Source organism: Trachemys scripta, chromosome 2 (assembly GCF_013100865.1).
Source record: "Trachemys scripta elegans isolate TJP31775 chromosome 2, CAS_Tse_1.0, whole genome shotgun sequence".
In the NCBI taxonomy this organism is placed as follows: Eukaryota; Metazoa; Chordata; order Testudines; family Emydidae; genus Trachemys; species Trachemys scripta.
In genome coordinates, this window is record NC_048299.1 from 219,978,232 (window position 1) to 220,003,699 (window position 25,468).

Sequence of the window (25,468 nt, forward strand, 5' to 3'; positions counted from 1 at the left end):
ACATTTTAGAAGCTTACGATTTTTAAGGGCTAAGTAAAAGGCAAATTGTCTGGCTATGCTATGAAATGTAAACAATGACATATCCAAGGAGATTTTTTTCTCCTCCCAAATTATAGGTACAGCAGCTTTCTAAGAAAGAAATAGAAGATCTTCTACGAAAGGGGGCTTATGGTGCTCTTATGGATGAGGAGGATGAAGGGTCCAAATTTTGTGAAGAAGACATTGATCAGATTCTCCTAAGGCGAACCCACACAATTACTATTGAGTCTGAAGGGAAAGGCTCAACATTTGCTAAGGTGTGTTTTGAAATTTGAAGAAAAAGTTGATAAAATATTACCAAGAGAGATGAAAATAGTGATAAATCTGCTTTCTGCTTAATTTAGCTTTTAGATTTATGCTGTCCAACTTACTGTTGCCTATTGATTGGACAGTGAGTAAATCTCCATATAAATATATATTGGTGTTTCAGTATGTCCAGTTACTATGTTTTGATGTCTCCATAATGTTAACTTTAAGGGGCACCTCCTTTTGCTTTTATAATATTATTTTTTTTAAAAATAGTTACATTTACAACTGAAAATGGATTTTTTTTCCTGGAGATATACAGTAAAGAACTCAATGTAGTGTTTTTCATATTGTCTAGGCTAGTTTTGTTGCATCTGGGAACAGGACAGACATTTCCTTGGATGACCCCAATTTCTGGCAGAAGTGGGCTAAGAAGGCAGAGTTGGATATTGATGCCTTAAATGGAAGGGTGAGACCTTTATACAAGTTCATAATTCATTTAAAAGAGGATTTTTCTGAGTTTTCATGTTCTTTTCACTTTCATTTTAGAACAACCTAGTTATTGATACACCAAGAGTAAGAAAGCAAACCAGGCTGTATAGTGCAGTCAAAGAAGATGAACTAATGGAGTTTTCAGACCTGGAAAGTGATTCTGAAGAAAAGCCCTGTACAAAGCCCCGTAGACCTCAGGACAAATCCCAGGGTTATGCAAGGAGTGAATGTTTTAGAGTGGAGAAGAACCTTTTGGTCTATGGGTAAGTAGAAGGAATCTGAATGGCTATGTGAAAAATACTTGTCTTTTTTTACACCAGCCCAAAGAGAGCTGTGGATAAATATTCTGAAGTATGGAAGTCAATAACTGAAACATCATCTAGTACTGTACTGAAATCCTGTTTTGCCAGTTGACAAATTGGATGCTGAACTCTTCTTATCTCATGGTGGATAGCCCAATTTGAGTCCTTGTGTCTTTGCAGGCAAGCAGCTATATGTGGCTACCATCATGGTGCGCTTCTTAGTCACTTTGTGTTTCTTTGTGTTTCTAGAAAGATTGCATGTGATTATTATGAATGATGTATTTCAGGATCAAACTGAAATTGACCCCAAATCATTCTGGGGTTCAAATCCCTATTCATACCTTCCTGGAAACATTATTGTTAGACATATGTACTTTATTATTACCAGTATAATTCAATTGCAGCTTTTACGAGCAGCGAACTTATTGCCTGCTCTGTAAAATAAGCATTCTTAACTTTTCAGTGCTGGAAGTTGGATTTCCTGACATGACCTGCTAATGCAAATACAAGAGCTCCTAACCCATCTGGCACCCAGGGTTTAAAATGAAAATCACAAATGGAAATTCCAGTGCCAGAACTGTGTTCTTTAAGCATATTTTTCTTGTAGTTGGGGTCGGTGGACAGACATCCTTTCACATGGGCGCTATAAACGTCCGCTAACGGAACAAGATGTGGAAACCATCTGCCGGACAATCCTGGTATATTGTCTTAATCACTACAAAGGAGATGAAAATATCAAAAGTTTCATCTGGGATCTGATCACTCCAACTGCAGATGGACAAACACGAGCCTTGGTTAACCACTCTGGTATGTCTACCACCATACCAATGATGGTGCTACTGTAGGTGGGGGAACCCTGCTGCAGTCGTACTACATACTACTTCAAAACTGTAGCATATACTACACCTTATGTGCTGGGGGAAGTGGTGTTGGTTCAGTGAGTAGTACTCTTCCTCTGAGTCAGAATTGAACAAATACTCCAGCATGGTGTTAGAGGGCATTGTGCTGCTGGAGGTGATGTCTGTCAAATGAGATATGAACACTAGATCCTGACCACCTGTAGTCATTAGTTCCCATGGCAATTTTCACAAAAGCAGGGAACTTAACCCCATTATCCTGGCCAGATTCCACCTTGGGTAGTTGCACTCTTCATAGCTAAATTCTTACTTTAGTTTCAACTGACTTTGGTATTCAAAATCCCCTGTACTAAATTGTTGTGTTGCTATTCATTGTTAATTGTCATGTTTCACCTCAGGAGTGGCTGCGGTGGTACTTAGTTTTTATATCAGTTTGTCAGTAATGCATTTTGGCATCCTTGGGATCAAACTTCTTCAATTCAGACTGTGAGAAGTGTTGGGGGATGTTTTGTAGGCCTATCTGCACCAGTGCCCCGGGGAAGGAAAGGCAAAAAAGTGAAAGCCCAGAGTTCACAGCCAGTGCTGCAAGATGCTGATTGGCTGGCAAGCTGTAACCCAGATGTCTTGTTTCAAGAGGACAGCTATAAGAAACACCTCAAACATCACTGTAATAAGTAAGTGTGTTTAATTTATAGTGAGCTTATAGTTCTTAATATGTGTGAGAACCTTCATTTGGATATCTTTAATACAACCACAGCCCCACTTAGTGGGGCTGTAAACTGCTATACGTTGCTGTTAACTTGTGATGAAGCATCACAGCAGTTCAGATCAGGCCTGGGTGATTGGCTGTAAGCTTTTTTGGGGGGATGATTGGCTCTAACAAGGACATTTCAGGAAAAAAGTTTGTTTTTTTCACTAAGTGAGAGAGATTCTTCATTATTCCCAATATGCCAAAAAGAGGAGTGACATCTCAGTGTGTGGCATCTCAGGGCTATCCAAAACTGTCCTGATGCTAGTAATTCTTCACAATTCCTTCTCATCTCCCAGACTCATAATCACACCACCTTTTCCTTGAATCCCTTGATGTGGGTTCTTGGCCCCCAGGCTTTTACCTCTCGCGCTCATCTCACTTTCTCCTACTCTCCCTCTTGCACCTTCTGTTGTACCCAAACATGTCTCCTTACTGTTCCTTTGGCCCCTTCTCAGTTTTGCTCCTCTCTTTGCTTGGAACAAAGTTCAACTTCTTGCCTCCCAAGCCTCCACTTCCCCATTAATCCTTCCTTAAAACTCAGCCCTTCTGGGAGGTGTTCCAATCTTACTTTTCCCATCAAAATCACAACGTCCATTCCTTCCTGAATCATTTTTCCAAGTCTAGTCTTTCCAAATCTGCAGGGACAGAGACGGTTCTGTTTTTTTAAATCTCTGCTTATTTTGGTACAAAGTAAATGTATAATAGGAAGGGACCACCTGAATTCATTTTGCTTTGCTTTTGTAGCATCTTAGACTATGTCTACACTTACGGCCTCGTACAGAGTACAGGTATTACATGTAGCTATATGCTAGAGTGAAAGGCAGGCTGCATCGAAACTTGTCACTGCAGAGTGTAGCTATGTGCTGCAGTGAAAGGCTTCTTTCCCTGCTGCCTCCCCGCTCCCAGAGCCTTTCCGGGCTGTAAGTTTAGACATACCTTTAGTAGTTGGGTACTTTGTCACTATCTTTTTTTATCATATGCTGGTTCTCTTCCACATCTCATCTGTGCATACTCTGTCCCGGACTTACCACATGGTTCCCAAACTTTGACCAAAGATCTTGGACTTAATTCTCCTCACCCAAATAAACCCTCTTCTTTTTGTGCTGTTACTTTACCACATGGGTATCCATGAATATGTAATATACCCCCATGAAGTGCCACTCAAAGCTTTTTGTGACGTATGTTGCATGTCTTATTACTACTGTCATGCTATTTAAAAGAAATAATCAGTACTGAAAAGATATTCCTTGGGCATGTTAGGTGTGGAGTGGAAGAGAAGGGGAAAGGCACTTAAGTTAGTTATCAGTTATTTTCAAGATGTTTGCCATGTTAAGAGGCAGTTTCTATCTACTGACAAAAATGAATAAGCATGCAAGTCTGTGGCTCAAAAAACCTCTGATTCTTCTAAACTGTCACTCAAATCCACTTAGTATCTTCATTTGCTCTTCAAATAACTATTTAATTCCTCCACCACAACTGTCCCTTTCAGCCCCCAAATAGAGGTCCTGGCCCCATCCTTCATCAATCTGTACATCAGAATCCTAGACTTCCAACTCTTGGATTCAGTAAATTGGTATCATAACACAATTAGCAATATCAGGAAAGCTGATGGCAGCATTGGAACCAGGGGTGCTGGGGGAGCTGCTGCATCCCCTGGTTTGAAGTCCTATCCAGGGCTCACAGTTAGGTTCAATGGCTCTCAGTACCCCCACTATACACATTGTTCCAGCACCCCAGAATTGCAGGTCATTATGCAGGATCATTGTCAGTCCCAGTCTTATCCCTTCTCAGATTCACAGGGGCTGAGAGCAGGGACTGTAGAGGCAACATGTTTAGCTCTGGGTGAAGTGGAGGAAGCTCATTGCTGACTTGAATGAAGAGGATGCCGGGGTGGGAAGCAATCAAAACTGGCTCTATAAGGATCAACATTCTGTCCTTCTTTGTGACAGTTGCATACAGTTTGATGCATAGGACTTTTGAAAGGGGCAGTGGCATAGCCTGATGAAACCCTTTTTTCCCCCCACAACTTTCCTCCCCCTCTTCCCTTCGTACTTGACTTGATGTAACAACAGGTGTTATCCAATTGCTATTACCATTTTTTCAATATTATGGCACTCAAGATGATGCAGTGCCTGTGCAGTCATGTGTACATTTCCATGCATGAGCCTGAGAGGGGTCCCTTACAGTGCAAGGATGATGAGTGCAAGGGTAAGTTGGTGGAAACTGTCTGACACCTGTGTACAGTTTTTTGAGTTTTCGACAAAATTCCAACCAAAGTGTACCCCCTGCTACCTTCACAGGATTTCTTTAAATCACATGCACAAAAGTGGGTGTTTGCTGCTGCTGCTCCTAATTGCTGGTGAGGTGCTCTCAAAATTGGTGGTGGTTTGAAGTTTTCACATGCAACCTGGTGATTCTGCCTCTCTGATCCCCCTCGCTACTCTAGGAGCAGCAGCAGTTCAACAGTTGGTGTGATGACTTTAGATTCAGCTTGAGAGGGTGGGCTGAGCAATCCATTGTAGTCAGCATTGATGTTACTTCATTAATTGGGCAGCAGGGGGTGTCTTTATTGGGTAAATGTAGTAGAGCACGTTTTCCAGGTAGATTTTTGCTGAAAAGAATGCTTTCCTAGCCATCTTGAAAATCCAGTCCCTGCCATTTCCAGTTGTCTAAACTTTGACTGTGAATACTTGATAATGGTTCAAAAAAATATCTGTAGCATTTCGGAGATGAGACAGAGTAAACCTGAATAACTAAAATTCCACCTACCATGAGCAGTGATGTAGATGCACAGGTGAAATAAAATAGCAGTTTGAATAGGAAAGTGTAAAAATAGCTAATATTTCCTAAGGGAAATGGGAGGATTTTGGTTTTTTCATTCTCTGAAGCAAAAAGTTGTATAATCTGAAAAACCTGACATTCCATATTGAGGGTTTATGGTAAGGTAGTAAAACCAGATTTTATATCTCGTTTATTCCTACAACTTCTGATGTGCTTCCAAAAATGGTATTAAGGCAGCAGCTGAGGAAATTTTATGAGATAATGAAGCAGAACAGTTACTGAAAGCCATCTGCTCAGTTGTTTACAAACTTGCTTCAATACTTCAGAGGCAGTGGTAGAGTACGTGTTTAAACTTCACAAGCTGCACTAGGTAGAACTAAATGAAATGCGCCTGGGCTGGGTTGAGCTCGATCCCTCTCTGTGCAGTGTAAGCGGTTGCCAGGCAGGCCTGTTGGAAGCCAGCAGAAAGCACCACACAGAGGTGATTATGTGCCACCATCTGTCACGCTTCAAGCCTACCATACAGCATGGCTAATCAGCCTTGGCAGGATGATGGATGAACAGCAGCAGCTGCCAAAAGCCACTGTTGGCAAACAGTCCTGAAGTTAAGAACTTTTTTCCCCTCTGCTTTCCTCTCCAGGGTCCTGCTGCGTGTCCGCATGCTGTACTATCTAAGACAAGAAGTTATAGGGGACCAAGCAGACAAGATCTTAGAGGGTGCTGACTCAAGGTTAGTGCAAGTGCAGGTTTATTCTTTGCTTTGTAACACTGAATAATATCTGAAAATACTGTAATGTGACATTTAAAGACCTTCATAATCCATCAGTTTACACATCTATTTTCAAGCAACTTGATAAATCATTAAGTACTGGATATTTGGGGGCAAAGGGTGACAAATGGGATTTTGAACTTTGTTTATATTGGAGGATTATTCATTCATTGCTTAAACATTGAATACATTTTTTAAGTTAACATTAAAAAACTTAAATGAATAACATTTGGACAGTTTTTGAGCATTACACCCCAAAATAATTCCTACAATTGGACCATTTTTTGATTATTTTCAGGAATCTCAATTTCAGATTTGTTCCAAGAAATGTATGCTTGCTGAATAGTTTTAAACATGTTGCTTTAATGCATATAGGTGTGTGGTGCCTTGTCCTTCAATAGTAGTTTAATAAAAAATATAACCCTGTCTTTACAGTGAAGTAGATGTGTGGATACCTGAACCATTCCATGCTGAGGTTCCTACAGACTGGTGGGATAAAGAAGCAGATAAATCCCTCTTAATTGGCGTATTCAAACATGGTAAGTGATGTCTCACTCTGAGCAAAATGCAGTTGTAAAGCTTTCTGTGTGTAAAACTATTCAGTCATAATATTAACAAGTGTAGTTCCAAAGAACTGTTGGCTTCTATCTCCTTTTTTTCCCCCTTGTATTAAAAAAATCTAATATGAGTTGTAAATATCAGATGCTGTTTTTAAATGTTTGCAGAACATTTGAGAAGAAAACATTACTTTCTTGGCTGTAAATAAAACAAAACCATATTTGTTTTAATAATAGCCAAGCAATACTATAGATCTCCATAAACTTTGCTTCCAGCACTGCTTCACTTGCTAACTCTGCCAACCAGTGTCAAAGTGGACGGTGGGCTTAACCTCTGCTATTAATCTGTACAAGTGCCTCCTGGGCTTTGTTCCAAGCAATATTTCACAAATGTCAGTGCTGAGAACTCCCGGCTCCCTTGAGTGGGATGCAGCCTTGTTAACTTTGAAAGGCTGGGGATGCAGAGCTGGCATGATATATACAGTGAGCGATTCCTGATTATAATCCCAATTCTCTGGAGGTCGCAGAGGTATTCTCAGCAGCCCAGCCTGACTAAAGGGGAGAATGATGGCTTATAAAACCTTTCATGATTACAGTTTGGCTTGAGGCTCTACAGCAGTTAGGAGCAGTGTGTTGTAGTACAAATCCTAATTGAATTGTGCTGTTCTGCCTATGTACAGCAGCTCCGTTTTGTGGGCTCAGCTGAGGCAAGTGTAGTCTAAAAATCATTTTCCTGCAGTGCACTGTTGGGATCTGCCATTTTCCATCTAGTCAACTTGGGCAGTAAAAAAAGCAAACAGCAGTTTGAAAACTATAGAGGGAACAGTGTCATCTTACTGACATGCATCATCCTAAACCTAATAAGACAGGTTCGCTGGCCTTGCGTACAACCCATGTATGCAGCATTTTTTCAGTTTTAATGCAGGTTCCGGCAGAGCCAGAGCTATAGGAAGAGCGGGAGGTGGGGGGTGAATGTGGAGAACTGCTGCAGAGGTCATAAAGTAACCATTAAGAAGTTTTTCATGTGTCATATAAAACTGGATATTGGAAAAAAGCCTTGAAAAACTTCCTGTTTAGCATTTGCTATTATTTGTTACAAATGTTTTCACATTAGTACTTTTTACATTGGTGAATATACTCATACGAGAATATTGTGCTACATGAATAGAAAGAAAATAATTTCCAGGATCCTGAGTATCTTTATGAAACAGTTTGATTCAAGTCAAGATGATGAGGAAGAGATTTGTTTTATGAAAGTAAAACATCTACCATTTGTCCTTATAACATAAATCATTCTGTTCAATTGTGGTGTGATTTCTTTTCTTTTTTTCTTCCCTCCCCCCCCTTCTACCCCACCCCGTACAGGCTATGAGAAGTACAATTCTATGAGAGCTGACCCTGCGCTGTGCTTTCTGGAACGGGTTGGTATGCCTGATGCCAAGGCCATAGCTGCTGAACAGAGAGGGACAGATATGTTAGCAGATGGTGGTGATGGGTAAGAAGGATATTTATAAATGTAATAAATAATAAACTGATTTTAATAAAATAAGTGCTGTATATATTGGCGTGAGTTCACTTATTGTGTTTACATATGACTTGAGATACTAAGTGATAATGTATTAGTTAATACAGTGTAAAAATACTTCAAACTAATATTTTCAGAGAAGCAGATAAATTGAGACAGGTGAACTTGAGACATATTTTTGTATTAATACATCATCACAAATGGATGCTTGTTTTTTTCCACACTTGTTCTGTTTTTGTCATTTCTTCTTTGAGACTTATAACATCAGTAATATGGGTTGTTTTGGGAAAAATACTTGTTCTGTTCTGATAACTATTTTTATCATTTTAAATTTTGTGTAGAGGAGAGTTTGACAGAGAAGATGAAGATCCAGAATATAAACCAACCAGAGCTCCTTTCAAGGATGAAATTGATGTAAGAACCTCAACGTAGTAATGCACATGTGTAATGCTGACATTCAGTGCCTGTTAAAATGTTCTTAGAATGATGTTTAATTTTAAAAGTTCACAAGCCACCAGATAAAACACATTTGTGACAATCATACCTTGCTTCTACTATTTTTTTTTTTTGGGGGGGGGGAAAGATGGCCCCTTTTCCTCTAAAAGATAAAGCACAATTGAAACCTAAAAGTAAAGTAACTCTTGTCTTCCCCAAAGGAATTTGCAAACTCACCTCCAGAAGATAAAGAAGAATCCATAGAGAGCCACACGACAAGTAAGGGTTTGTGAAAGTGAAAAGGGCGGGGCTAATGCATTTAATTATTATCCATATTAATGCCCATACTTAAGATACTAGCTCGGTCCGTTTGGACAAATGTGTGTGAAAACTTTTTAGTGCTTAGAAAAGCCAAATCTTTCAGAGTCTTAGATCAGGGATTCTCAAATTTCATTGCACCGCGACCCCCTTCTGACAACAAAAATTTCTTCACAATCCCAGGAGCGGGGACTGAAGCCTGAGCCCACCCGAGCCTCACTGCACCGGCTGGGGGGACCAAAGCCTCACCACTCTGGACAGGGAGGCCAAAGCTGAAGCTCAAGGGCTTCAGCCCCAGGCAGGGGCCGTGCAATCTGAGCCCCGTTGTCCAGGGCTGAAGCCCTCGGGCTTTGGCTTTGGCCATGGGCAGTAGGGCTCAGGCTTCAGCACTGGGCCCAAGCAAATCTAAATCAGCCCTGGTGACCCCATTCAAAGGGGGTCATGACCCACTTTGGGTTCCCAACGCACAGTTTGAGAACCGCTGTCTTAGATCTTAATTCTTAGCTACTTGTGAACAATCCCACTTTATTATGTGTCTTGTTCAGTTTCTGATTACACAGTGGGGTTTATGGGATGGTAAAACCGTATATATTTAAGATATGAAAGTCTAGCCATTGATATTTTTCCAGTGGATAATATTGAAATCATTTAAAATGTTTCTCAGTAGTGAGGAAGCTTGCCAAGTGTAAGAGTAAAAAATAATAAGATGGGAAATCGTAAATGTAAGTGTTTCCTCATAAGGAACTGAATAACTTTAGTACATATGTTTAGAGATCTATTGCATTAACTTTACTCTATAATGCAAATCTCTTGGTGTCACAAAAGTCAATAAAGAAGGTGCATGTGATAGAAATATTAGGAATAAGAGGAAGGCAGTTGGCTATACATAAATTTGACAAATACTTACGTAACTTTCTGAGGTAGGTTTTTTACTAATCCTATCCATTACTCCCTTTCAAACAAAAATAGTTATTCCCAATTTTTATTTATTTCACTTCTAGAGTAATGAAGTATACTTTCACCTTACAAAATTAGAATCCTGTTTAGTCATAAAGACTTTGAAATGCCTAATGTTATCCTTACAATACACACATACTTTTCTATTCTCTAGGCAAGCACAGTGAAAGCAATGCTGAGTTAGGCCAACTCTACTGGCCCACCACTTCAACCCTGACTACTCGTCTGCGTCGCCTCATTACTGCCTATCAGCGCAGCTATAAAAGGCAACAAATGAGGCAAGAGGCACTAATGAAGACGGACCGACGGAGACGTCGGCCTAGAGAGGAAGTGAGAGCACTAGAAGCAGAAAGAGAAGCTATAATAACTGAAAAACGTCAAAAGTGAGTTTAAGATTTCTTCCCCCAAATGCCAATGGAGGATATCTATGAAAATGTATGTTGCCATCATTTCAGTTTTGCTTTGGATTAATAGTTAACATTTGGGGTCTTCTGGTCCATCTAAACTGTGTCAGGCCTTGTTCTAACCATTCCTAATATTTTGCACTCTAGATGGACAAGAAGAGAAGAAGCAGATTTTTATCGTGTGGTATCTACTTTTGGGGTTATTTTTGACCCTATGAAACAGCAATTTGACTGGAACCAGTTCAGAGCTTTTGCTAGGCTTGATAAGAAGTCCGATGAAAGTTTGGAGAAGTACTTTAATTGTTTTGTGACTATGTGCAGGCGGGTATGCCGCATGCCAGCCAAACCAGATGAAGGTAAGTTTATAATAATAAAAATCCACATGAATAACTTACTCTGTTTAAAATCAAGGGACCAATCCTATTGAAACATGATTAGATAACAAAATGTAGTAATTACAAATTTTGTAATTTTTCATTCTTTAAAAACCAACTTATATATTCAATCAGGTTAAACAATGAAAATCTAATTTTATTACAGAACCACCTGATCTTTCCACCATGATTGAGCCAATCACAGAGGAACGTGCTTCTAGGACTTTATATCGCATAGAACTGTTACGGAAAATCCGTGAGCAGGTTCTCCATCACCCTCAGTTGGGGGAGAGGCTAAAATTGTGCCAGCCAAGCTTGGATCTGCCAGAGTGGTGGGAGTGTGGTAAACATGACAAAGACTTACTGATTGGTGCTGCTAAACATGGAGTCAGTAGGACAGATTATCACATCCTGAATGACCCTGAACTCTCTTTTCTTGATGCCCACAGAAATTTTGCTCAAAACAGAGGGGCAGGTAATGCAAGTAGTGTGTCTTCACTAAACCCACTGGGTGCTGGCTGCAGTCATACGCCCCCTATTGTCCCATCCACACCAGTACAAGACGACAAGGCTGCAGAACAAGCTGAGTCTAAAGTTGAGGGGTCTGAAAATTCAGCAGCCAAAGAAAAGTCTGATATTAAAGAGGAGACAGATATTGCAGAAAAAGGCATTAAGCAGGAATGTGATGCTGAGGCTGAGCCTGGACCTGTTAAATGTGAAAGGAAAGCTATAGAAATGAGTACAGATGTAGATCCAAAATCTATTTCTGAAAAAGGTTCAGAAGAGGACGAAGAGGAGAAACTTGATGATGATGACAAATCAGAAGAGTCCTCCCAACCTGAAGGTAATGCATACAGAAATGATTTGACTAACACAGAAAAGCCATGAAGCTAATGTTAAAAGTTGTGCCAGCTGATAGTTGGCATCCAAGGAGCCATTATGGCAACTGAGGATTGGACAGAAACATCCGCTCCCCAGCCACTCTCCGCAGGCCAATGGCCCAGATAGGGTGGTGTAAGAGCAGCTACAACAGCGCTGTTTCACCTGGGGATTCCCCCACAGCAGGTCAATATCAAGATAGCTAATTGAGCCAATAATATAGGCCCTTGGCATCATCAGAGCACAGAGACTGTAGAAGGTCCAAGGATATGCCCCAACAATTATTCAATAAATATCTAAATTACAAGCATTACTGTGCCTCAAGATTATCAATCTTACTTTTTAGTTACTGTTTTAAAATCATTCAGTATAAACCTGAAATCCTTCTCTGAAAGGATTAACAAAATGGTAGACTAAATTCCCCCCCTCTTCACCCTGAAATACCAATAGTTTGACTGCTGCAAGGTTTCGGTGATTGTTTTATAGCAGAAGAATGTAAGTTAGTGGTATTCTTCAGTAGGATATGGAAAGCTCCTCTGGAAAAAGAATAATGTTTATACCAAATGTTACTCAACTCTGAAGCTACAGTATGACTAATCTGCATTACAAAAAGACCAAAATTTTACTTAAAAAAAAAAAAAAAAAATAGAGAGTATCTTTCTACATTCCACATTTCAACCAAAGATTTTGAGTTAGGATGATTGGTCTGTTTGTAGCTAATGCCTGGTGATTGTTATTCCTCAGCAGGAACAGTTTCTCAGGGTAAGAATTTTGATGAAGAAAGCAATGCATCTATGAGCACTGCAAGGGATGAAACCCGTGATGGATTCTATTTGGAAGATGGAGATCCTTCAGTCGCTCAGTTGCTTCATGAGAGAACATTTGCCTTTTCTTTCTGGCCTAAGGTTGGTTCACGGTTGAGTAGTACCTTTCTCAGTACGAATAGAACATGGAAAACTTCCTGTTTTATTTCATTAATAGTCTTTCAGTTTTGCAGATTGTATGTTTCTCTAATGTTCAAAACACATTTTATTAATGGTCTAATAGAGACCTAGGAAGTTTATGAAATAAGGTTGTAAATTTCAGTTTCTTTGAGAGTAGGCAGAGAAAAAGTAGGAATTACATTACGTTCTTTGGTATAGACAGACTGGTGTAATGCATTATTTTTCTTGCAAACTATATATTCTTATGTCAACAGAATCACACTTTTGTTGATAGAAGCAAATTTATTACCTTGATTTATGGGTTTCATCTGCAGAGGTGCCTACAGTGTTAAGAGCAGAGGTTTGGAAGATCACCATTTATGTTGGGGGTGAGGAGATTGTAGAGAGAGCGTACTAATGACCTACTTGTTCCAAACCATTATATAATGTTGACAGATGTAATTGTATTAAGGCTTCCTGTAAACATAAGCAGCAACTGCAGATGAAGTTTTATCCTGTATTTTATTTTTGTAACAATGCAGACAATTATTTAATAGGAAACATCTATAAAACAGTGATTTTGTGATAAATCCTTATAAATTTGTTTCCTGGTTTTGCAAAGAGGGTAAGGAGGGAAATAAAGTAGTAATAGTCTTAAGCTTACTAATCACCATAACAGGGCCATCTGGTTTAGAAAAAAAAACTTGCTCTAATAGGCTTATTCCTGGGGAAAGCAAGCAGTCTGTTGCAGCTGCTGAGACTTGCTAGTGGCTTTTGCAGTGTTCTGCTGTTCAGGAAGCTAAAGGACGATTCTATTCCCTAATCGGCAGTATTTTTCATATACAGACGCCCCCCGACTTACGCAATCATTCCGTTCCGGAAAGCCTTGCATAACTCGAATTTTGCGTAAGTCGGAAATGTATACCCGCATGTTACGCAAAAATTTCCGCAACTTGAAAATCCTATTTCTGGCTTATGGAACTTTTTCCATAAGTTTGAATTTGCATAAGTCGTGGTCGTGCGTAACCCGGGGAGCGACTGTAGAGTTTTTCAGTATATTTCAAGCTAGCTAGAATACAAAATCATTGAATACTGAAATGGAAAAATCAAGTGATCCTTCTTTTTCTTTTCATAAAGTCATTTTAGGAAACATTAAAAATGCTAAAATCAGCTATTGCTAGATTCAGAAAGTTTCACCAAAGGAGTTTAAAGGTTCATAGTAACAAATGCTTTTAAACTGTGTAAATTCTGTCTAAGCAAACTAAACTGTAATTAGAATTTTTTTAATGTACACGCTTCAATGAAATTTGAAGTGATAATGGGTGTGGAATGAAAATTGACATTCATTAGATGTCCCTAGGTTGGTGCCCGTTTCATAATGTTGAACTTTATTAATAGTGACGCTAATGAGGAACCACTTCCTGGGACAGAATTGCAGAATCCAGCCTATTGGATATGAAATACCATAGCTTTAAGATACTGATTTGCAGATATTTTAATTCTCCTGTCCTAACTGATGATTTTGCTGAACAACTGAAGTTTAGCATTAAACAATAGTGAGTGCTTTGTAAATGTCAACTAGTGTAATATTTCTTTATAGAAAGAGTTCCCCCAACACACGTTAGTTTTAAATGATGAAAAGTAACTTCATCTCTCGCCACCATAATTCTCTGTATGTGAACTGTTTAAGACAACTGGTTTATTTTCTGGTCTGTAAGCATTCTGTTAGATATGTTTGCTTGTATTTCTCAAGTATTGCAGGCTATTAAACTGTGCAGTTGTGCTCAGTCTGACTGAGTTTAAATGGCTACTTTCGCACCAAAGGTTCATTATGTACTTTCCTTTATGCAGGACCGAGTAATGATCAACCGATTAGACAACATCTGTGAAGCAGTGCTAAAAGGGAAGTGGCCAGTAAATAGGCGCCAGATGTTTGATTTCCAGGGGCTCATACCTGGGTATACTCCGACAGCTGTGGACAGCCCTCTACAGAAAAGGAGCTTTGCAGAGCTCTCCATGGTTGGTCAAGCCAGCATCAGTGGCAGTGAAGATATCACTGCTTCTCCTCAGTTATCAAAGGCAAGCTGAACCTTTCTGTTACATTATAGAAAAAGGAACCTCATTTTGCATGTTAAGTAACCAGGAGTCGGGAAGATGAAAAGGAAATATAGGCTGCTTTAAACTGCTTTGCTGAATAAAATGAGACCTTTCTATCTTTTAAAATGTTTGTGCAATCTTTCTGTTTTATGGTCAAGTGGAACATCAGATTTTTTTTTCTAAAATTCAGTACAGCTTTGTTAGTAATTAGAAATGCTCATTTTTTATTAGGAAGATGCACTCAATTTATCAGTCCCACGTCAGCGGAGGAGGAGACGGAGAAAGATTGAAATTGAAGCTGAAAGAGCGGCCAAGAGGAGAAATCTTATGGAAATGGTTGCCCAGTTACGAGAGTCTCAGGTGGTCTCAGAAAATGGACAAGAAAAAGTTGTAGATTTATCAAAGGCCTCAAGAGAGGCAACAAGTTCTACCTCAAATTTTTCATCTGTTACTTCTAAGTTTATCTTGCCTAATGTCTCCACACCAGTGTCTGATGCCTTTAAAACTCAAATGGAGCTCCTGCAATCAGGTCTTTCACGCACACCCACAAGGCATCTACTAAATGGTTCTTTAATGGATGGAGAACCGCCCATGAAGAGGAGGAGAGGAAGGAGGAAAAATGTAGAAGGGCTTGATCTATTGTTTATGAGCAACAAACGGACATCGCTGACTGTTGTAAGAGAGCAATGTTTTTTTCTGTTTGTTACTAATTATGGAGAAAAGAGGAAAGATCAGGGACTCTGCATTGGGAACAGCTAGAAAATAGCCTCAAAACTTGCCTTTTGGGCTATAATGTGCTCTTGTAAAATATCACTAAACTTCCCAAATGTCTGTAATGTAACAATATTGCTTTTATATGGTAAGATTTATTCAAACAACTTTAATAGTCTAGGGAGATTCCCTGATGGATAAGCTCTGATTTTAGCTAGTCCTTTTGGGTAATCACTTCTCCCAGGTAATATTCCTTAAAGGTGAAAATTCATACCAGCATCAATTTTTTGCAGGAGGATGCAGAAGTGACCAAAGTATTTGAAGACGATGTGGAGACCCCACCAGCAAGAAACATTCCATCTCCTGGACAACTGGACCCGGACACTCGGATCCCTGTAATTAACTTAGAGGATGGGACCAGGCTGGTGGGGGAGGATGCTCCTAAAAACAAGGATTTAATTGAATGGCTTAAATCGCATCCTACTTATACTGTTGATATGCCAAGTTATGTACCAGTAAGTAGATGTTACATATAAAACTATAGCTTATATCAAATTAGTGTGGCCTTAAGGCTTAAAGAAATTGAAACACATCTATTGAAAGAGATTGTGAAGACCAGGCATACTCATTTAGTGTCTGATCCTACATCCTATTGAAGTCAGTTGTAGTTTTCCCCTAGACTTCAATGGAAATAGGACCCATAGATTGCCAGAATGTTATTTTAACTTCATTTTTATATTTAAATTTAACAGTGATGGTGTGTATTGGACATCAAATTGTGCAGAGTGTTTGTTTTTCCCTCTGGCAAAAAAGGGATAAGATTTTCAAGAAAAATCTTAAAGCAAGGAATTTGGCTATATACAGTCTTAAAAACTTTTGTTGCAATGAGTTGATTGAAGGTTTATTTCTTTTGACCGGAAAATAGAAAACCCTAACCCAATATATTTTTTGTTTTTTCCTTTTAGAAGAGTGCAGATGTGCTGTTTTCCCCATTTCAGAAGCCGAAGCAAAAACGACACAGATGTCGAAACCCTAATAAATTGGATATAAACACCTTGACAGGAGAAGAGAGGGTACCTGTTGTAAATAAACGAAATGGAAAGAAGGTAAAACTTAGACTAGTCCTCTCCTTTGCTAGAGCTGTTTCAGAGCATCTCTGGCACCCAGGAAGCAAGTCTTTCATGCCAAGATGATTTAGGGTTTAATCCTGAGAGGCTGATTTAGTGGGCCTGCAGTCCCCCGATTTGCATCCCTTTTAGTTAGTGAGTGAATAATTTGCTGAACAATTTGTTTGATTTTTTTTTCAGATTTTTAAAATGAAATAGTTAACAAACTTTTTAAATTATTGACTCTGCTTGGGTCACAAATATTAGTTCAAAAATATTCAGTCTCCCAACTAGTATCTAAGGGCTTGTCTATACAGACAGTTAGTGCGCACCATGCTAGAGCACTATAGATTTACACACCAGCTTGCCCCACATGAAGTTGCAGCATAGACATGACCTAAGATGGACAGTATCTCTTAAAAACGAGGAATCCGGTGGCTCCTGAAAGACTAACAGATTTATTAGAGCATAAGCTTTCGTGGGTAAAAAAACAAATCTGTTAGTCTTTCAGGTGCCACCGGACTCTTCGTTATTTTTGTGGATGCAGACTAACATGGCTGCCCCTCTGATACTTAGTATCCCTTAATCACCTCTGAATTGCACTACTAAAAGCCACTATAATCTTTTAGAAAATAAAATTAATCAACTGCATATGAAATGTGTGCATTATTTCATTTTTTAAGAGTCATTAATGTCTTTAATTAGATGGGTGGAGCTATGGCCCCTCCAATGAAGGACCTGCCAAGGTGGTTGGAAGAAAATCCTGAATTTGCTGTCGCTCCAGACTGGACTGATATTGTTAAGCAGTCTGTAAGTATAAGGCTCAGTTGTTCCATTTAAAGTTTATTTGCAAAAAGAAATCAACACTGTATACATTTTTCCTACATAAGCATTGACTGTTAAGCCTTTAGCCTGTAGCTTGTTTTGAACTAAGAAAATATTAGTGGCAGGATGGGGTTATCTGGCATTTGGGAGAGGATGATAGAAATGTGCAATGGGGTTGCAGTAGATAGCCACTAGTGCACAATCTTAAACATTAAGGTTTTTTTCATAGTCATATAAATATGCGTGACTGCTAAATACAAATACTCATTCACTAATTGAATATGAATCAAATAAGTCACATCCATATAAGAAATGAATTCTTTAATTGAAGCATATTGGTATCAACCAGCATCCAGGGGTTAACTTTTCCAGTTTTTCATTTTAAAAGATCCATCTGAAGCAGAAGCAAGCAACATTGCAAATACTCATTTATTCAGTGAAAGCGTAGGATAATGCCCAGCTGATAAACAGTAGTTCAGTAGAAATAGAAAAACCATGACCAGCGTGTAATTGCAGTGTTTTCATCGTATTTTAATTGAATTTGGTGAGCAGTCTGTGAAATGTGTGTTTCACAGCTCTGATTCTATTCGGCATGTTTTGTCCTATCGTTGTGGTTATATGTATAAAATTAGCATTTTTTGCTTTTCACTTTGTTCCATTTCCTGTGCTTTCTGCCAGCTGCAACATTCATGTTAGTTGGTCTCCATTCATCATTTACCAATTTTGAGATTTTTTTTATCATCACCAACATGGAAGAGTTCAAAAGTATTGTATAACAATTCTTCTCTCACACATGACCCATTAAACATATATGCTGAGTATTGAACACTGACAGTGCATAATCAACCATTCCTATTTAAAACTGAAAGTATATTGATAAAGAATCTTTTTTTCACCTTTTTGTTCAGGGTTTTGTTCCAGAGTCCATGTTTGACCGTCTTCTCACAGGCCCAGTTGTGAGAGAGGAAGGAGCAAGCAGAAGAGGAAGAAGGCCAAAAAGTGAAATTGCCAAAGCAGCTGCAGCAGCTGCCGCTGTAGCTTCAACGTCGGGAATCAACCCACTGCTAATGAACAGTCTATTTGCTGGAATGGACCTCACAAGCCTTCAGAATCTACAGAATCTACAATCTCTCCAGCTTGCCGGCCTCATGGGCTTCCCTCCAGGACTAGCAACAGCTGCGGCTGCTGGAGGTGATTCTAAAAATCCAGCTGCCATGCTGCCTCTGATGTTGCCAGGTATGGCAGGGTTACCCAACATGTTTGGGTTGGGTGGATTGTTGAATAACCCAATAACAGCTGCTCCTGGAAACACCACTCCTGCTTCCAGTCAAGGAGAAACTGAAGATGGCACTTCAAAAGCAGAAGAGAAGAAAAATGAGAACGAAGAGGAGAACAAAGACTCTGAGAAAAGCACAGACGTTTCTGCTACTGACTCTGCAAATGGATCTGTCAGTGCTGCTACTGCCGCCGCCGCCACCAGCAACAACACTGGATTGCCCACAAACCCTCTGGCCTTCAATCCTTTCCTATTGTCCACCATGGCTCCTGGCCTGTTCTATCCATCTATGTTTCTACCTCCAGGACTGGGAGGATTGACACTGCCTGGTTTCCCAGGATTAGCCGGACTTCAGAATGCAGTGGGCTCCAATGAAGAAAAGGCTACTGACAAAACTGAAGGGGCTGCATTTAAAGAAGAGGAGAATTTAGAAGGCAGTGATGCAGAGGAGAGCCTTGATAAAACTGCAGATTCCTCCGTTTTAGAAGATGAAATAGCACAGGGTGAAGAATTAGACTCGCTTGATGGGGGGGATGAAATAGAAAACAATGAAAATGATGAATAACCAGTACCAATTACAGTTAAAGTGTTTTAAACTTTTGACAAGTGGTAGTCCTACTGTTTACACTCACAGTTAATGTCCATACTTAGTTTTTATAAGCTGTTCTGTAACATAGTGTAGCAAAAAAAAAAAAGAAGTTTCAAGTCATGTTATACAGATGTGTCAAAAGGTATCTTGGTCATTAAGTATTGTGCAGTGCATTATTTATTATCCCTAGGAGAGATGAAATTTGAGAGGTGATCATGTCTTTTTAAGGAAATTGACATAATGCTCTGCTTTTTTTTTCTTTTGGTACCATTGGTATTATTATAAAAGCAGCAATTTGTAATCAAGTGGCACTAATAGAAGGAAGTGCTGCTTAAAGGAAGTATGAAGTTATATATTTAATTTTTTTATTTTTAATTTTTGCTGTGAAGGTCAAGATGAAATTTACCATACATATCATACTTGCGCATCATTTTGACTGTATGGGAGTTCATACACTCGCGCGTGCACACACCCACACACACACTCTTTCTGACAATCTCCATGATAGTGTGAATGTCTCTGTCTTGAGACACAGCAATAATAAGGCAGCTGTTGAATGTGAAGAGTACCTTTTGGAAATTAACCCACTGAGAAGGTTCTTACAGGATAAAACTACAGTTTAATCGTCTCGTGATCTTGTAATGCACTGGTATAAACAAAAAAAAGAAAGAGAAAAAAAAAATAAAGAAAATCAGGTACCTTTTTTAAATTAAAGGACTTTGTTACTTTAGCCACAAAGCTAAACAGCATTACCTCAACTCTAAACTAGCCTTGAAGTTTACAGACATGACTTTGTAAATGTATTGTTTTCTTTGTTGTGATGTCTTTTTATTTTTTTCTTTGGGAACTGCTATCATGTAAGATAAGATGTAAATTGCTGCCATCTGTAGTAATGATGCTTTTAATAAAAGTGACCCATGATATGCAGAGCTGTAATTATAGAATGTAGTGTTTAGAGAAATGACAAATGGTTTTTTCTCTCTCTCTAGGTGTGGTGGTTTTGGTTTTTTGGGGGGGATGGGGGTGTTTTCGCAGTAGAAGCAAAATACATCATTGTGGCTTTTTGTACAGTTTCTTGCTATATCCTCTTTTACTAGATTAATTGTTAGTAATATGTCGAACTGATTGTCTTCAGGAGACTAAGCAGGATGAAAAATCTTGAATTACCTTCACATTATTCCACTCTAACTCACTCTACAGAAAAACACACAAAAACCCTGCATTACTCCCTCAAAAGGGCATGTGGGACTGAGAATACTTTAAAATGTGTTCAGCATGTGATAATGTGGTACACTAAAGAACAAAAGGGCAAAAGAAAAATGAGGCTTTAATAGGCACAATATCTAGGTCATTTATCCTTGGTTAATGGGTAGAAAAACACAATGCTGTAGTGTCAGCAAGGAACACAAAGACTCTGTGGTATCCTGTAGACCAGAGCTTGTGATGCCAGAAACCACCATGTCAAACAGCCTACATGAAACTAAAAATGACCCACTTTTCTAAAACCAAAACCTTTTCTGGAGAGCTACTGATTTGTACCCTTATGTGACCTTTGATATTTGAGATAATGTATCATTTGAAAACTACTGTTTTCACTTTGTTGTGTCACCTGGACATACACATAACCCTCCTGACATGAAGTTAAAGGGGTAGACTTCCACTATAGTGCATGAAAAACTAGATTTTTAACTTCTGTGGGCACACAACTCCAGTGACAAATGAAAAATCCATGCACAATGCTGAAAATGTTACCCAGAATGTCTGAAGTAGGTAAATCCTAATGCTCATTTGAAGAAAGTAATACTGTCTGCCATAAGAATTGTACCTTGCTAAGTACTTTAAGCTGATCTGCAGTACAGATTGACACAAGGTCTCAAATAAACCAGTGTTCCAAGGGCCAAATTCAGTGGGATGTAGATGTGTATGAGAGGGCAGAACTTGGCCTAAAAAGAGCACTTCATGAGCAATGAAAATACAAGATTAGAAATGAAAAGCTAGAAAGTGAATATTGTATGAATGGATCACATGCATACACTCTAAATGAGGAGAAATCAAAATGGCTCATACTTCCCCTTTAATAGATCATTCAGAGTTAATGAAGGTCAGGGAGGATTTTTTTCCCTGTATGCTTCACTGCACAGTTGACTAGGTGCATTATTCTTGCCTTTCTCTAAAACATCACACATAGGCTACCATAAAAAGCTAGATAACAAACTTGAAAGGCCACAAGTCTGATCTGGAAAATTTTTGTCTGATGTAGTCATTTTATCAGTTTTTGAAGTTACTTGAATTCTTTTTGTTGAACTGATTTTTGGAACCAATTATGAAATTCTCAGAAGTGTCTGCTGTGAATGATTATTTGTAACTATATTATTTTTACCAATATACAGTATCCAGTTTTTATTCAAGTTCACAATTCCCAGCAAGGAATTTACACCAGTTAATGCTATCTTTGGGGAAGCCTTTATTAATTGAGAAGAGTAGGAATGAGTTTTAAAATCATGGTTTTGATATACCCACTGATGACAAATGGACATCAGCACAGGAAAATCTAAAACCTAGAATGGAATGTCCATTAGACCACAACACTATTTCTGCCCTATAAAATGTTCCTCTGATTTTTTTTCTATAGCAATAGTAGCATTATGTAGCACCTGCATTTCATACTTAAAGAAAAATTGAAATGGTGTGTAACTTCCTGATATGTGACAAATTAATACTAAATAAGTTAAGGAAGCAAAACAACCTGCATTTTCAACACCTTAACTTTTTACATTTAGAATGTAAGGCAACTACTATCATTTCTAAAAGAAGGTGACGCTTGATTTTTGGAATGGATAACAGCCTTCATATTTAAAAAAAAAAAAAATGAAGCGAGGGGGATTGCCATCTAATGTCCAAGATCTGTATTACATGAAAATATTAAGTGTTTGCTTTCGTGGGAGAAATGTTTTTATTCGTTAGCCACTGAAAAGTTTTTAAATTTTATTTGTGGGGAAAATCCTGCACAGGAGCTTGCACCATATCAGGTAAGATACCGCTCCGGACTTGCAAGTAAATATGGAGTACAGGTCGTCTCCTGCTCCTTTACGAGAAGTCCATCTCTGTTAAACAGTCATTTTCTGTTGGTCTCTGGAGTGGTTACTTGAAACCTACTGGCAATATCAAGGAACAAAAGTGAGAAAATGATTGCAAATGGAAACTCTGTATCATAGTACAGAAATGGTGTGCCTTGTAATTTAGTGTTCAACTAGGCCTTTTTCTGTGTGTTTACTATTTATGCCTGTTCACCTAGAGTACAAAACTGGTCAAACTATCAGATTAAAGATGATACATATTTAAAAACATTTTTAAAAAGTTTATATTCTTGTTCTATGAACTGAGGCTGTATTATAAAACTGTTACAAAGTATAAGTGGTGGAAAACGCTCACCGATGAAATTAGGTAACTTTCTAAACTGGTTCCCAGGGTCTCGCAGTAGCTTTGGTCTCTACGGTTTCATGACAATGTCCAATTCTAAGCCTGTGTACTTGCAGAAATTACTATAGGTTTTGTGTTTTACTTACTGAAATAATGTTCAAATACAGGACTTCTCCATGAATAACCTTATCATTGACTGCAGTGGGCTAAGCGTCTCAAAGAAAGGGCCTTTTTGGGAATTAGAGGATAGCAGGCTTTTCAACCTATTTTCCATTATTAGGTTTCCCATTACATTTTGTATGGCATACAAAATCGCTTTGACATTTAGAGTTCTATTAATCTGGCACCATGCATTTCAGTGACCTTGAGAACTTATTGTATGGGTCTGGGGTCTAGTGACATAAGACATCTTATGACTCTGGCCCCTCTGACTTGTAGCTCTTCCTTGTGGGGCCTGAAAGGCATAGGCTAAAGGATGCTTTCTGAGTCATCCAATTCAATAGGCAAGGGTGCTGCTTGGACTTCGTGTTGTAAATTTCCTTGGGCTTGATTATGTGGAAGGTGCTATGAGTAGTTTGTATTTTTTTTCCTCTCTCTGGCTGAGATGATGCCTTGGGAGGAACCACTGGTTTGTCCTTTTAAACATTAAAGATTTTACATGCAGATGCCTAAGATTGACTTGGCCCAAAACAAGTCAAGAGAAATTCAAATCCAAGAATGATAGTTGCCATTGTACAAGTCTCAGGTAAGAGTTCCCTTCCACCAAAACTGCACCAGTCTTTTTTCATCTGTCTACATGAATGCACTGAGTGGTCTTGCTAAATCTAAAATCTTCACTCCAAAATTAAGGTATACAAGTAAATGATAAAACCTTCCCTGCGTTTAACTTTAGGTCATAACTGTGTGAATATAAAATAGTACCCATTTCTGGTAAACAATGTGACCTAATTCTAAACTAAAAATAACTCAGATGTTCAAAATGGGCTGAGATGTAGTATGTGGATTTGTTTTTGTTGTACCCTTCATGGCTTCACTTTAGCACTAGTAACAGGACAAGCCTGAACTTTAATATTGCCAGGACTGTAGACAGGGCCGGCTCCAGGCACCAGCAAAGGAAGCAGGTGCTTGGGGCGGCCAATGGAAAGGGGCAGCACGTCCGAGTCTTCGGCGGCGGGTTCCTCACTCTCTCTTGGAGGGAAGGACCCGCTGCTGAATTGCCGCTGAAGAATGAAGCGGCGCGGTAGAGCTGCCGCCGAAGTGCCGCCAATCATGGTTTCATCTTTTTTTTCAGCTTTGCCGCTTGGGGCAGCAAAAAAGCTGGAGCCAGCCCTGGTTCTAGATATTGCAGTGGTTTAATGAATTAGCTGTACTTCTCTAGAGATCTGGGTACAAATCTCAGAGTCACAAATGAGTGTTCAGTGATCATATTAAAATCTTAGTAACATATGTTCTGGCTTTTAAAAAGCCAGCACATGAGTGTCAGATTTTGCTCAAATGACGTAGTCACAAACAGGCTGATTTATTGAAAGTATCATTAAATTGGAGGAGTTCCCACAATTATCAATGGGAATTGTCACCCAGAATAGTATGTTGGAACTAAAAAAAGACGTTTTTACATAAATGCCTTATTAATGTATAGTGCAGCATTTTAACACTGAATCCTGACAGCAATGTGCAGTCCTTGAACTTTGGATTTATTAATAGTAAAATGTGTGTGATGGCCCTGAAGTACATCTATTAACCAGAATAGATGACAAATTAAGTGCAAGCTGTAAAATGTCCAGTAGTAATTACAAGTGTGTATCAAATGCTGATTTAAGGTGGATGTTGTCAGCCATTCGGGATCTGGTGGCTTTTATAGCTCTGTTCCTCTTGGATGATGCTTTAACCTTTCAGATGCAGATTTACGTAACTCTGAAACCTGTCATTTTTGTACGTGTAGGAGTCCACTCCAGCTCTGGTGTTTGTGCTATCAGTCTCCTCCCACAGGGTTTTTCTGCTATTGTTGGACTCAAAAAGGATTTGCATATCTGTGGCTGCAGAGCTAATGTGTTCTCACTCAGCTCAGAGGCCCTGCAAGGCAACTGCATGATCCCTTCCATTTTTTTTTCTAAGGGTGAGTAGAAAATAAGAGACGGCCATTGTATTTCACTGCAGAAGCATTGTTCTTCCCCAGACAAAGATGGCATATTTCTACGATCCATAGTTTCTGCTCCTTCAGCCATGGTTGGCTGCTGATGAGCATCTGTGCAGACTCTGAATAGCCTGAAGCATTTCCTAAAACCATTAAAAACATGAATTTTCCCTAAACACATGCCAAACCCCCCACTTCTAAAATATATAGCAAACGGAGCCAAAGGGGTGAAAGCAAGATCTTTGCTCTTTAAAGATCTGTTCTCAATGTGTTTTCCTGAATTAACTTTGCACAAATAAGTGTTTGCAGAAGACATGTATAAGATATTTGAGACAGCATATTACTTTGTTCTTAGTTCCTGGAAACTTTATAGATCAAAATATGTACATTTGTTTAGAAGAATTTTTAAAAAGCAATAGCTTTGTTATTTTCCCCTTGCTATGGATTTGTGTAAAGGAGAAGGATGAAATGAATGGTTTTCATTCATGGTTCAAGACTGCAAATAAAAACTGCTCTATAATGTTAGTATCCAGTCTGCATACTAGTTCATCAATAGGCAGACACGGCTCAAGGAAATCTTGATACAAGTCCTATACCTTGCCTAGCTTGAGCCATCTCTGCTGAATTTCCATTTTCGATTGTAGCTGTGAAGCACTGCCTTTCCTTCCTGGTCTTCAAGTTCCTCAAAAGCAGATATGCCA

At 39.0% G+C, this 25,468-nt stretch overlaps 1 protein-coding gene across 3 annotated transcripts in view; it reads left to right on the plus strand.

Moving 5' to 3' along the window:
* The window catches only part of CHD7 (chromodomain helicase DNA binding protein 7), a 186,888-nt gene extending 164,806 nt beyond the window's left edge, over positions 1-22,082 (plus strand). For 2 of the 3 annotated variants that reach the window (XM_034762986.1, XM_034762987.1), the window contains 20 exons: positions 117-296; positions 644-754; positions 835-1,040; positions 1,687-1,886; positions 2,451-2,610; positions 6,109-6,198; positions 6,673-6,776; positions 8,160-8,289; positions 8,661-8,733; positions 8,976-9,033; positions 10,184-10,412; positions 10,581-10,789; positions 10,974-11,651; positions 12,431-12,591; positions 14,461-14,688; positions 14,938-15,381; positions 15,711-15,932; positions 16,383-16,523; positions 17,229-17,333; positions 18,257-22,082. In XM_034762986.1, coding sequence (XP_034618877.1) covers positions 117-296; positions 644-754; positions 835-1,040; positions 1,687-1,886; positions 2,451-2,610; positions 6,109-6,198; positions 6,673-6,776; positions 8,160-8,289; positions 8,661-8,733; positions 8,976-9,033; positions 10,184-10,412; positions 10,581-10,789; positions 10,974-11,651; positions 12,431-12,591; positions 14,461-14,688; positions 14,938-15,381; positions 15,711-15,932; positions 16,383-16,523; positions 17,229-17,333; positions 18,257-19,189 — 4,662 coding nt within the window. In that variant the 3' untranslated portion in view covers positions 19,190-22,082. The remainder of the gene's footprint in view (positions 1-116; positions 297-643; positions 755-834; positions 1,041-1,686; positions 1,887-2,450; positions 2,611-6,108; positions 6,199-6,672; positions 6,777-8,159; positions 8,290-8,660; positions 8,734-8,975; positions 9,034-10,183; positions 10,413-10,580; positions 10,790-10,973; positions 11,652-12,430; positions 12,592-14,460; positions 14,689-14,937; positions 15,382-15,710; positions 15,933-16,382; positions 16,524-17,228; positions 17,334-18,256) is intronic. The other variant, XM_034762988.1, reaches the window with a different exon arrangement.
* Positions 22,083-25,468: the final 3,386 nt, after the last annotated feature.